The following is a 13,095-nucleotide window of genomic DNA, read 5'->3' as shown; positions in this document are numbered from 1 at the left end:
TTTATTTGTGTGATGAACACTAATATTTGTTCCTGAGTCATGGTTGTTTTCTATGTATATAAGTATGTATTTATCTATACAAGTATGTATATCGTCGCCTAGTACCCATAGTACAAGCTTTGCTTAGTTTGGGGCTAGGTTTGATCTGTGTAAGATGTCCCCTAATATTTATTATTTATTATTTATTTATTATTTATTATTTAAATAAAAATAAAAAAGCCTTTTATTTCTTGCTTGCATTTGAAGATTACAGATTTTCATCTTAACCTAAGTATTACTATTTCCTAATTTTTAGTATGTTTTTTTTATTCCTTATTCATATTCTAACTTATATATAATAATTAATAATCTAACTTTATAAAAAATAATGATAAGTGTTAAAAGTAATGCTAATTCTAAGTATTGGTGTATGTACATAAGTTATTTTTTTTTTACTATGGTTCTGTTGCAAGAACCCCTGTTTGGGTATAGGCCTCCTCCAAACGGTTCCATCTCTCTCTGTCTTGGGCCACCTGTAGCCACGAAGGTCCAGCGGTTCTGACGACGTCATCTTCCCATCTCGTATGAGGTCGTGCCTTACGACGCTTTATTATTCATACTCTGACGCATGTCTTCTGGATTGGTTAAGTTTGTAAACTTTCCAATCAGGGTATTCAGATGTCGCTAGCGCTGTGAAGGATGAAAACGGGCATCTGGTGTAATTGGTTACAGGTTGGACCGGCAGTCCAGAGTTGTGTGTTCCAATCCCACGTTGACCGCAGTACATTTTTCATTGTGATAGACATCTGTCATCTTTATACAAGTTATAAACGTTTTCTTTTTTTATTTTAGGTCCTTCAAATGTTCTACAAAGGCGACAATTTCAGCATGGTCGTAGTCTTGCCAAACGAGAAAGATGGCCTTTTGCAAGTCGCTAAGAACCTGCAAGTCAAACCAAACTTCGATAAAGTCATGGGAAGCTTGAGCCGCCAGAAAGTTAAAGTGTACCTGCCACCTTTCACAATTGAAACGACAACCGATCTTTCTGATATTCTTAAAAAGGTAGTTATGTTTTTTCTCTCAAATTGCTCAATACCTTTTAGCCGTTTTCCTTGCCAGTTTTGAATATTTTCCAGTTAGTTATTACCTAATAGACTCTTGTTTTCAAAAAGGATATGGAAAGGCAGAAAGGAAGGAAAGGAGGAGCTTGAATTTAAAAAAGGACATGGGTTTTGGAGTAAAATTATATCAATCCTAAAACCAGATTAAGGTCAGGGTATTCGGCCTAAATTTGGTCTTCATCGTCATTTAGAATTTAATACATGTATGTCATTGTATGTGTCTAAAATTCTTCTAAAGGTCAAACTGACTGGCAGTTTTACAGCTTAGTAATGAATTCTCTTAGCACTTTATAATGTTAAGGAACATTTTAATACGTTCCTCACATAACCATGTTTGTCCATTTCCTAGTTGGGCGTTACCAAAATATTCGACAGTAAGGACTCCGGACTGTCAGGATTATTGAAGACTTCAGAGAACACCTATGTATCGAAGGCCATCCAGAAGGCATACATTGAAGTCAACGAGGAAGGATCCGAAGCTGCTGCTGCTAATGGTAAACTTTTTCCCTTTAAAATTTTGTCATGAATAATTAAATTCATAAGATGGGAGTCGAGTCATAAAGGAAGGGAATTACATAAAGTAGAGCAGAATGCTTTGCTACATTTGTACAAGGAGACACAATCTACTAATAAACTAGAAACGGGATTGGGTAACGAATAAATTAAATATATATAAAAAAATAGGTTTCTAGTAAAAATATACCTAGTGACCCATCACTGAAGTGTCCTGGATTGTAAATGTAATTAAGTAAATCTTAGAGTTTACAACGTATATAACGATGATGGCTTAAATAGTGAGTTACATAACACTATGAGTGTTTTATCTAAAGTTGTTGTTGTTATTGATTACCAAAATATAAATGAAGTAGTTGCATCAAAATGTACCATATCTTTCCAGGTGTTATCATACCTACAAGGGCATTGCCTGCACCGCCCCCGCCGCAATCAATTGTGTTCAGAGCCGACCGACCTTTCCTCTTTTACATAAGACTCCAAGATACAACCATGTTCTGTGGAGCAAAGAACGACATCTAGAAAAATTGGCCAAATATTCAATAAGGTTTAATTAAACTTTGCAGAACTAAACCGTTTTTATATGCGTCATTTTTTGTACTATATCAATAAAACATTTGTGATCAACAAAATTAAAAAAGAGTACCTATTCAATCAAAAATAAATTAAATGTAAACTTTGCTGATTTTACTGTGATAATGTGGTATTAGCATACGGTTTTGAATGCGTTTTAGGTAGTCTAAGGATCTTTAAAGCAAAACAACTAGGTATATTCGCACACAATTAAATTATGTTTATTAAATTTAAATAGTACAAACGAATATAGGGTTTCATACTTTCATATTCATCTTTACTAGCTTGTAGTCTTTGTAGAAGTATTAAGAGTATAAGCAACTCTGGTGTTAAATATTTATCTTCATAGGGTAGGTATTTACGCGTAGATTTTATGGAACAGACGGGGTCAGAGAAAATTCAACATAATTTCCCATATTATTATCTTGCCTGCCCCTAATATTCAACGTTTGCTGTATCTTCTTTTCTTCCAGGTATTGTAGGACTTCCCAGACCGGGTCCTCCACCCCCTCCCCTAATAGAGTTCAGAGCTGACCGAGCCTTCCTGTTTTATCTGGAGCTTCAGTCCACCGTTTTGTTCTGTGGAGCTGTCCAATAATTGAACAGTTAGTTAACAGAATTGACAACTACATGGTTTAGAAAACAGTGAGAATGTGGTTTCTGTGGTTACATAATTTTAGGCATTTTTATTATTACTATGAAGTATTTGAACAAATTAAATTATTTTTCAGAAAATATTTTAATTTGTTTTTTTATCAAGTAGAAACACTACTATATAAATTATAAACTGAAATAAATGTCATATACTAAGAAAAAGTGACCAAGGCCTCCAGTGCCCCAGGCTGGAATCGAACCAGCGTCCTCTGCTATCGCGGCAGGTGCCTGAACCACTCGGCCACCGGGCCACAGCGACATTAGTCAAATTTTCCAAGTATATGCACTTCCTACTGAAGGCTTGTTGTTCTACCTTAGAGATGGCCAGGGGGCGCCACAAGCCTTCAGTAGGAAGTGCATATACTTGGAAAATTTGACTAATGTCCCTGTGGCCCGGTGGCCGAGTGGTTCAGGCACCTGCCGCGATAGCAGAGGACGCTGGTTCGATTCCAGCCTGGGGCACTGGAGGCCTTGGTCACTTTTTCTTAGTATATGACATTTATTTCAGTTTATATTTTTATTATTATTTAGGTAATCATGATTCGTAGTTAATAGATCGTAGGTATATTCTAACACAACATTGGGATCTCAAACATGTTAGCTCTTGTAGTCCATGTCTTATTCCTTTATTTCAATTTCAAGTCAATCCTCCTCGTTTTAAGGCAGGGCTCGGAACCGGTTTTTCTTTTAAATCCCAAAATTATCCAATATTTTTAATTATTTTATGCTTTTTCCGTAGGGTTGAATCATGTATTTAGGTAACGACTTCGTATTATTAGATTGACCCATCAAAAATGAAATAATAAACCAAAGAACGAAAAAGAACGTAATTATACCGGTATTTTTTGTATGAAGAAAAAACCGGTTCCGAGCCTTGTTTTAAGGTGATTGGTTTGTTTATCGTAAGTTGCCTTTCCACTTTTTGTCCACTAATACCTGGTCAATACTCAATTACTTTATCACTTATCATTATTTCCAGCCATCGTAGTCGAAGCGACATCGGCGGTCATCGATCCAATTCCCCCCAAAGAAATAACATTCAGATGTGATCATAGCTTCTTATACTACATTGTCTGTAACGGATATATCCTCTTCGCTGGTTCGGTCGCAGACATCAACTAATGGTTATTAAAACGTTATACAATTGTTTATTTTGTAGTAAATAAAATGTACAAGCATACAATACCAGTAACAGGATTTTTGTACAGCTTGATGAATGTGATATTGTGTTTCTTAAGGTTAAACAAAATAAAAGTATTTTCATTTTCCTACAATTGAATAAACATTAAGAAAAACTTTGTCCATTTTGATATGTTTTTGGGGTTCCGTACCCAACGGGTGAAAACGGGACCCGATTATTTTTTATGTTCTACAGCGTTGCAAAAAATAATAATTTCTTTTGATTCTACTGCGTCACAAAACTATAGAGATTTGTGAAACACATTTCATCATGATCAATATAAATTGTATTTCGTATAAATATTTCGTGTGTAAAGAACCAAAAAGGTGCATTCGGGTATGATTGAACAGATTTTTACGGAACCACCGTTTAAAGGGTATCTTGTCTTACCCATCTTTTCAAGTTATCCCAACGCATTTGGCCAAGTGCGAGTCGGACTCGCGCACGAAGGGTTCCGTACCATTACATCACGTTTGTTGTATGGAAGCCCCAATTTTAAATATTTATTTTATTATGTTTTTAGTATTTCTTGTTATAGCTGGGGGTAGGGCTGTAACTCATGAACCGTGATAGCTACAGTTGAAATTTTCACAGGTGATGTATTTCTGTTGCCGCTGTAACAACAAATACTAAAATGCACGGAACCCTCGGAGGACGAGTCCGACTCGCACTTGTCGGGTTTTTAAAGATCATATTACAATAACAATATACGTATAAAACCTAGGCAGGCAACTCATTCCGCAAGTTGCTTCCACAAATATTCGATCTCATTATGATATCTAAAATTTAGTTTTGTTTCAGCTGTAATAGTGAAAACTTTGTCCGCAATTCAACCGATTAGGCAGTTGATATTCAGAGCCGATCGCAGTTTCCTATATTACATACTTGCAAAGGACGCTCCTATATTTTGTGGATCAGTGGTCGATCCCAAGTAGGATTTGAGGTGATATACTAGATACTGTTGGAAATAGGTAGGATTTCTACTGTGTTACGAACTTTTTTTTTTTTTCAGATACTTGTGCATGATTTCCATTTTTTTTGTCACAGAGAAACCACATTATCACAGTCATCAGGCTTGTTTTTCTAACCGTCAAAACTAACACGTACTTTAGCAGGCCACTGACGAGCCTTCCAAATGGATGCCGTTACAATGGATTCATCCAAATGGACGGCATCCTAATATTAAATATTGTACGTTTTTGACATTCACGGACCGATTTTGGATTGCAGCCACGATATTTGGACTGTTGGAAGGCTCGTCAGTGGCCACCTTAACACCGCCCCCAAGTCCATACAAGGAAGAAGAAAACACGTACTTTATTTTTTTACTGGGATACACAAAATACATAACAGGGGCAGTCCCGTACAAAAGCTATTTATTTTGTATTCATACAAACCTACAGTTTTTCAACGTTTTAAGTCGATGATTATTTTACTGAGTATTTTTACATCCACTGTGACAGTCAAAAATCTTCAGACATTCGCGTTTGTACGGACAACGTTTAGACAATTTCGTGAAATGCTCCAATATAATGATTTCTCCTTAATTTTTTTAGCATTAGTAGAATTGGGGGGATTACTGCAATGTTCTGCCGCCAGAGTGCAGCACTAGCGCCTCTAACAAACCATAGAGTAACTTATACATACTGTGCCTAAACTGTTTTTTGACAAGTTTTCACAGACAATAAAATATAACATTAATGCATAAAGGCGGTTTGAACAAGGGCCTACCGGGAAACGCGAAAATCTAAATTCAGCTATCCGCCTCTGTTTATCTCTCGAATATGCAATTGCAAGAGTGATAGAGAGGTTAGATAACAAAACTTCAACTCGTCCGCTTTGCGGTAGACTTCCAGATTGTGATGGATTGTGGTAGTGGTGCTCCCTACGCAGAGTTTCGCGTAATATTCCCTATTAAAAACGATTGATTTTATGTCTCCCAGTATAACATTTGTTTGACTAAATTAAACATTGCGAAGTGCTTTTATTTGCTATGTTTAACCTCTAGCCGCCCAGAGGCTTATAAATAGTTCTCCAATTTCATTCTGGTTTTAATATTCAATTGACAAATCAAAATTGCATTTGTCTTAGCAAGTTTTGATATCTAGGCGGCTATAGGATAAAATTTGTATTGTATCTTAGATGTATTATTATTTTATTTAGTAAGGTCACTGTGGCGAAGTCTTTATTTTTTTTCGACTTTGGAGTGATCTAGTTCCGTTAATTATTCACCTATGTTACTGCTTGTAATCGCATACGATGAAGAATTTAATAATTAATAGTTTAGCCTTAGTGACAGATCATTTCAAGCACAAATTAAGCAAAAACAATGGCATTTTTTTAAATTCGGCGAGTAGACGGACTTCCCGTGCAGTTTAAGGGAAGTCCGTCTAGTTATGATATCAGCCAATCTATGGGTGCGTATATGTTCGTAGTTAAATTCCTAAAAAGAACGGATCAAGACAATGAAAAGTGTATTTTAAACTTGTTAATATACGGTTCAGATTCGAAATAAACACCATTTTTCTAAAACAAAGGCAAGTCCGGCATATACTACCAAAATGGGGTGGTAAACCTTTTTTGGCAAATAATTAAACATATATTATTTTTTTGATTTCCGAAATAAAAGATCAATAGTAATTTTAAAATGAATTATAATCGTTTCTTTTAATTTACTGAGATCAAAATTTAATAAAGTAACATCATGCGCAAAGTCAGGAGGATTTTTTGATACCTTATCAAATCGTTATAATATTAAAGTCGCAAAAACAGTTGGTAATCTCTGATTTAACGAAAGTCGGACGTATGGAGTATGACGGACTTGCCTTGAACATAATAGACGGACTTTCCAACTTAGTCAAATTTTAATATGATAAATTGTGGAACTTATAATTACAAAACTAAGCTAATTTCTGATATTTTAAAAATAGAATAAAGACAACTGGTTCTTATGCTACCTACGTAGTTACTTTCTGATGCACAATCTTTTCAGAAACTATTTTTAACAATTTTTTTTCGAACGGCTGTCGCACTATGACTTCGAGTTCAAAACACGAAATGACTTGTTGAGGCGGATTGCTCTGAAGTTGGTTGTCACAGCGCCATCTGTTTTACAGTGACGGAACTAGCGCGAAAAACTGGTTAATCGACCGGACTCCAAAGTCGCATACGCCTTCAAATTCAAAAGTTATAACGTGTTGACGGACTTGCCTTGTAGACGGACTTGCCCACAGTGACCCTATTCGTTTTTTATTTATTTTTATTAAAACTTAAATCTATCAGCTTTTAGTTTTAATTTAGGTGATTCAGGAGACGTGATCAAGAACAAAAAGTTACTATTAATTTTTTTCTGGACAACATAGCTAATTAAACGCCAATATTTAATTTTCTAGCATACCTACTGATTTTTTAAAAGTCATAAATCGTAAAGGTAAAAATGTATCTCGGTTGTTTCATAAATTAATTCTAGTGCATTAGAAGGCATTTTTTTTTGTCACAAAATCCTTTATCACGTTTCTAAAATCACATAGTTACAATTAATATCCCTAGCATTTTTTACACCAGGTGGAAGAAAACGAGAGCCTTTCATAATGTTATGATGACAAATAGGACAAAACATAATAACAAAGATTATCTCAATTCACGCCAATAAATTAAAAATAATGTTCAGATAAAAATTGCCATGGGCGGTGGCGGTGGAGCCTCTCAACCTCTGCCACTCTGTATAATTGTATATTATACTAAACATTTTTTTTTACTTTTTCTTTCGTTTCAGGTCTCTTGATAGATCCCAATAATGGAGACAACAATTCGTGCCCCTTTCAAAGTAATAAAGTGTATCAATATACCATTTTTTTTGTATTATTTCCCGCTTATTATCTAGAAAAAACGTAATACTATAGAGAAATCGGATCACGATAATTATTCATGCCAAGTGCTAAGTCAAGTATGGAGCTTATAGTGATATTTATTGATTCTTACTGCCAAGTTTTTGCAAATTTATCGTGGTCAGAGTCCAGGTTTCTAAGTGCCAAAAAATAACGGGACATCTATAGGAAGATGACAGCTCAAAGTCGAGATTTCTTTGTGAATGCGGCATTTCTTTGTCGATGGTATCTGGCCGCTTAAATATGCAGCAGCAATTTTCAGCACCCAAAAACTTCCTTTCACGGCCCTCGCTTTGACTTTAAAGGACGAGTCTTTTAAAGAGTACGTCATTCTTTTTATTTTTAAACCGATCAACAGTTATAAATAATTTTTAAGTGTTAAAATAGATAACATGTAGTGTTACAAATTCAAACAATTTTGACAAAACTCTTAGGGCCGATACAGACTGACTGCAACGCAACCCGAACCCGACTGCAATTTGTATAAAAGTCTATTCGTAAAAAAAGCCTAAGAAAACAATATAATAGGATTACTTCGGGTAAAAACTTATAATATGACAGAGTCCCAAGTTAAAGTATGTATATAAGCACATTTAGAACCCTAAACTCCGGAATAGTTCGTCCGTACCGGCTTCAATTTATCACGCCGTCATGCCCCGGACGAGTTTAGAGGAAAATAGTTTAGACAAGCCTTATATTTAGAAGCTACTTCTAAGATAGTATGTAGTATAAATATAAAGGCAAGATAGGGTTGTTTCATTTAAGAGGAAAGGGGAAGACCGTTTCTCTATAAAAATGTTGTCGCCATTTTCCTCTCTGTTCCGACGTTGTGAAAAATATTTTTATAAAATTTCATGTTTATTAACTATAGCCCTTTCGTCTGAATGTGTTCCGATTTTTTTATTATACTATAAGACTTAGGAGCGAAAACTAATTCCATACAAAATTTTAAAAGCTCCTAACTAATGCATAGCATATATTTCTATGACTAATATACATTAAATGTTTAAAAATATTTTCTTTAATGTCAATGGGACGACCATGGGGACAATCTCTTCTAGACAACCTTTGGGTACCAAATAAGACTTTTAAGTTTCATCAGTTTTCTTAGTAGATACCTACGTGTTTACTTTACTTTCTAAAACTAAAAGTCAAACGTTATCATTGATCTTCCAATAGATTGTTATCACGGTTGAAAAGTTTTCTTCGGAATTATCGTAGTTTTAAACAATGTAGGCCATTGGCCCAGTCTAGACCAGACAAGATCTTTCGGTTACTTAGGCAGTTAATTTTTTACGTTACTTTAGGCGCACACAAATAGTGTGTTAGACTCTACAATTAAAAACAAGTTTTTTTTATCAGAAATAACACTTTTGATACAAGTTATTATCGCTGACTGTACTTTTCTGTCAACAATCAACTCATACTCATCAAGACAATTCAAGCTAACCCAAACACAAGATTGCGTTGGTTTATCACAGAGTTCCTCTGGCCACCAGACCCTCCTGTGTTCATCGTGGTACCATAAATTATACCATAGCTCGATGGTACCATAATATTGCATCGTCACTCAACTTACTACTTAATATTCATACAAATGATTTAATAAAGGGTAGCAGGCTAAGCGAACAAGAAGTGCCCCCAACGACGGATTTGGTCATTCTTTCAGGTGGTGTACTGGCAGGTCCTAAGAACTGTCTATGCATGAGTAGCCACTAATACCCGCTATATACACATATAAAAATATTTGCATAAATCTTCGTGCGTCATGTCAAAAAAAAAACATTATCGAACAAGGGCCTCGGAAACGGCTCTAACGATTTCGGTGAAATTTGCTATATGGGTAAACACCCGGGGGCGATAAATTGATTAAGCTAGGTCTTATCTCTGGGAAAACGCGCATTTTTGAGTTTTTTTATGTTTAGAGCCGTTTCCGAGATCCTTGTTCGATAATGTTTTTTTTGACATGACGCACGAAGATTTATGCAAATATTTTTATATGTGTATATAGTGGGTATTAGTGGCTACTCATGCATATTTTTTTTGTAGGTGTACCTCCGCGAATAGTATAAAAAATAATGAGAAGAAAAATAAAATGTTTTTTTTTTATAATGAAGTATAAGGACATGATGCAGGTTAAACATATTCATTTTGTAGTCTATTTTATTGTTGTCAAATGTAATTTTGTTTGGTTAATCTAACTTGAACGGTTTACAAAATATGACACTTTTTTCAATGATACACTGATGATTTTACATTATCCTGAATAACTCGAAAACAAAAGAAGATCGAGGACTGATATTCAGCATAGAGAGTTCTTAGGACCTGCCAGTACACCACCTGAAAGAATGACCAAATCCGTCGTTGGGGGCACTTCTTGTTCGCTTAGCCTGCTAGACCGTTTAACTGACTTTGACCGCTTTCACTTACGGCCACTTGCACCATTCACTAACCCGGGGTTAACCGGTCAAAACTGGAGTTACCATGCTTACCCAGTACAATTTGACACTGGGTTAATGGTTTAACCGGTTAACCCCGGGTTAATGGGATGGTGCAAGTGGCGCTTAAGCTACATTTTAACAAAAGTACCGTTTAATTTTAATCTTGTTCCAAATCTCGAAACGCTACCACTGTGGATTGAAGCCGGACTGCTCTGAGTAGCATTTCCAGGGAGGGTTTCCTTGAGCTAAGCATTCCTCGACTTGACGGTATCCAAATGTAGCAGTGGCTCCCAGGTTAGTTGAATCGATCACTGCAAAAAAAGACCACTTGGCGCTTTATCTTAAACGGTTACTACTACCATCCCATCCGCAACTCTATAGACTACTTTAGTACCTATTTTCTAAAATGAAAAACACTCAAAGTGTATCCAATTCAAAATTTAGTATTTTGTAGGTATTTTGACGTCACGTGACGTTCTTGGCTTATGATGCTCAACTAGGTAATGTTATTTACGAAAAACAATGAAAAGGGACCTTTAAAACCTTCACCCCCACCCGCCGGTACTTTCAGTACCTATGTATGTTGTTTAATACACCATTCCCTATAACTATGCTAAAATACGCGACTACACGATTGCCAATTTTTGGTTTTCGTCTGGTGTACTATTAGGCCGCGGACTGGACGCAAGCGTCGTGCGGCGCGGCGGCGTATGAACGACCTTGATTTGCCGCTCGCCGCGCCCCGCGCCGCTTGCGTCCAGCGTCCAGTCCACGGCCTTAATATAGTGTAACGTTTACAATAAAAAAACATAATTACTTATTAAACTACACCTGTACCGATTTTTTGTATATTTCCATGTGCTCTTTTAGTGCGTCATTTGTTTTAATACTTAACACAACAAGCAGAATGTACATTTAATTATTAAGAGTAAATATAATCAATGAGCACGCATAGGTACATTTTAATTTTCACGCATCGCTGCTAATGGTAATGGATATTAACATTTGCATGGTAGGTAACAGGAATTAAAATGATTTTATTTTATTTTATACAGGCATGTTTTTGTATCTTGAAAACACTAAAATAGTATAGACACTCGATATTAAACTTTCGTGAGACATATTTTAAACTGTTTAGACGACAACGGTTTCACTCACTCAATATCGCGCTATTGAATGATCAAGTGATATTAAAAATTCAAGTGAGTGAAACCGTTGTCGACTAAACAGTATAGACACTACAGAAGCACTACCACCAGTTTTAACATTGACATATTCACTCACGTTTAAGTAACTTACTTTCTATGCATCTCGCTCGTACTCGCATATTAGTGCAAGCGAGATGTATAGAAAGTAATTTACGTAGACGCGAGCTAATCTGTCAATGTCAAAACTGGTGGTAGCCGTACAGTACTCATATGTTGTGTTTCTGCCGGGAAGGTTGCCAGAGCTCAACAAGGATGCGGAGTGTTAGGGTCGGCAACGCGCATGTAACACCCCTGGAGTTGCAGGCGTCCATAGGCTACAATTACTGCTTATCGTCAGGAGGGTAGTAAGCTTGTTTGCCAACGACGTAGTATAAAAAAAGAAAGATGTATCTGTATTAAGGCTACTACTTTGTTCCATTACTTACTTATCGTAATTTAATTAGTATTGATAGCTAATGGGGTGGACTGTATGATGAATCGAAGATATAATGCAAACACGCAGATATTAAACAAATATTATAAATAATTTATTTAAAACAGAGCACAAGATCTTAATAGTTAGGCGGTGACAGGCAGACTGCTTTGACATAATATCGAATCAAATGATAATAGGAAAATAGTATAATATTATATTCCAAAGAGGTCGCGCGCCAGCCAGTCGCCAACAAGTATACTCAGGTTAAATGTACTTACAGTGATCAATGCTTCTTGTTTCGCGAACTATCTGAATTGAATACGATGTTTTTTTAATATCACTTCTAATAAATTACAGAATTTTATAACAGCACGTTGTCATGCAGTTCATTTTACTTAAAATTATCTCCTGCCGTGAAAAATGTCAGTTTGTAAATTCTTGTAAAATATATAATACGTATTTAAGTACTTAAAATATAATCTGTATAATCACCATAAACTAATAATACCTTGTAAAATAAATTAAATTCAATTAATGATTGGTTAATCGGCCGTTTATGTTTAAAATTATAATTTTATGTATCCCGCGGTATACCACCAAAAGTCCTCACAATTTAAATATAATTCCTTTAAATTACATGCCACATTCAATTCAAATCCAACAAAATAACACACTTTAATCAACATGAAGCTATAAACAACAACCACATTTACCGCACGGTTAAATCACATTTTGACAAAACAGAAATAATCAACAGCAAATTCGTGTTTTTCACGTTTCAGTAGACACGTTTGAGTACCTACCTACAGCCAAACCGCACATTGAAACACATGTACTAATATATAATAAAATAATCGAGCGACCGCAGATTTATATTTAAAAATTGATAATACAAATTACAAACTGAAAAAGTAGTGGTGAAGTGGTGTTTATGGGTCCATGGCGTTACCATCGATAGCTAAAGACGCCGGTTCGAATCCGGCCTTCACCACAGGAGAGCTTCGTCACTTTTTCTTTAATATATGACCTTTATTTCAGTTTATAATAGGTATATAATATAGTAGTGTGACTAATTAAAAAAACAAAACAGAAAAAGACACTTAACCTTACGTTACTTAAACTTA

The 13,095-nt window shown here is 35.5% G+C and overlaps 1 protein-coding gene across 1 annotated transcript in view; it reads left to right on the top strand.

Moving 5' to 3' along the window:
- LOC134793910 (zonadhesin-like) overlaps positions 1–4,974 on the top strand; it is a 48,584-nt gene extending 43,610 nt beyond the window's left edge. The window contains exons 28-31 of the mRNA XM_063765625.1: positions 832–1,041; positions 1,450–1,594; positions 3,820–3,960; positions 4,822–4,974. Of these exons, the coding sequence (XP_063621695.1) occupies positions 832–1,041; positions 1,450–1,594; positions 3,820–3,960; positions 4,822–4,955 (630 nt within the window). The 3' untranslated portion in view covers positions 4,956–4,974. The remainder of the gene's footprint in view (positions 1–831; positions 1,042–1,449; positions 1,595–3,819; positions 3,961–4,821) is intronic.
- The last annotated feature ends 8,121 nt before the right edge of the window (positions 4,975–13,095 follow it).

Source organism: Cydia splendana, chromosome 9 (assembly GCF_910591565.1).
Source record: "Cydia splendana chromosome 9, ilCydSple1.2, whole genome shotgun sequence".
Lineage (NCBI taxonomy): Eukaryota > Metazoa > Arthropoda > Insecta > Lepidoptera > Tortricidae > Cydia > Cydia splendana.
Note: the sequence above shows the minus strand (reverse complement) of the source record. Positions and strands in the feature narration are given on the sequence as shown.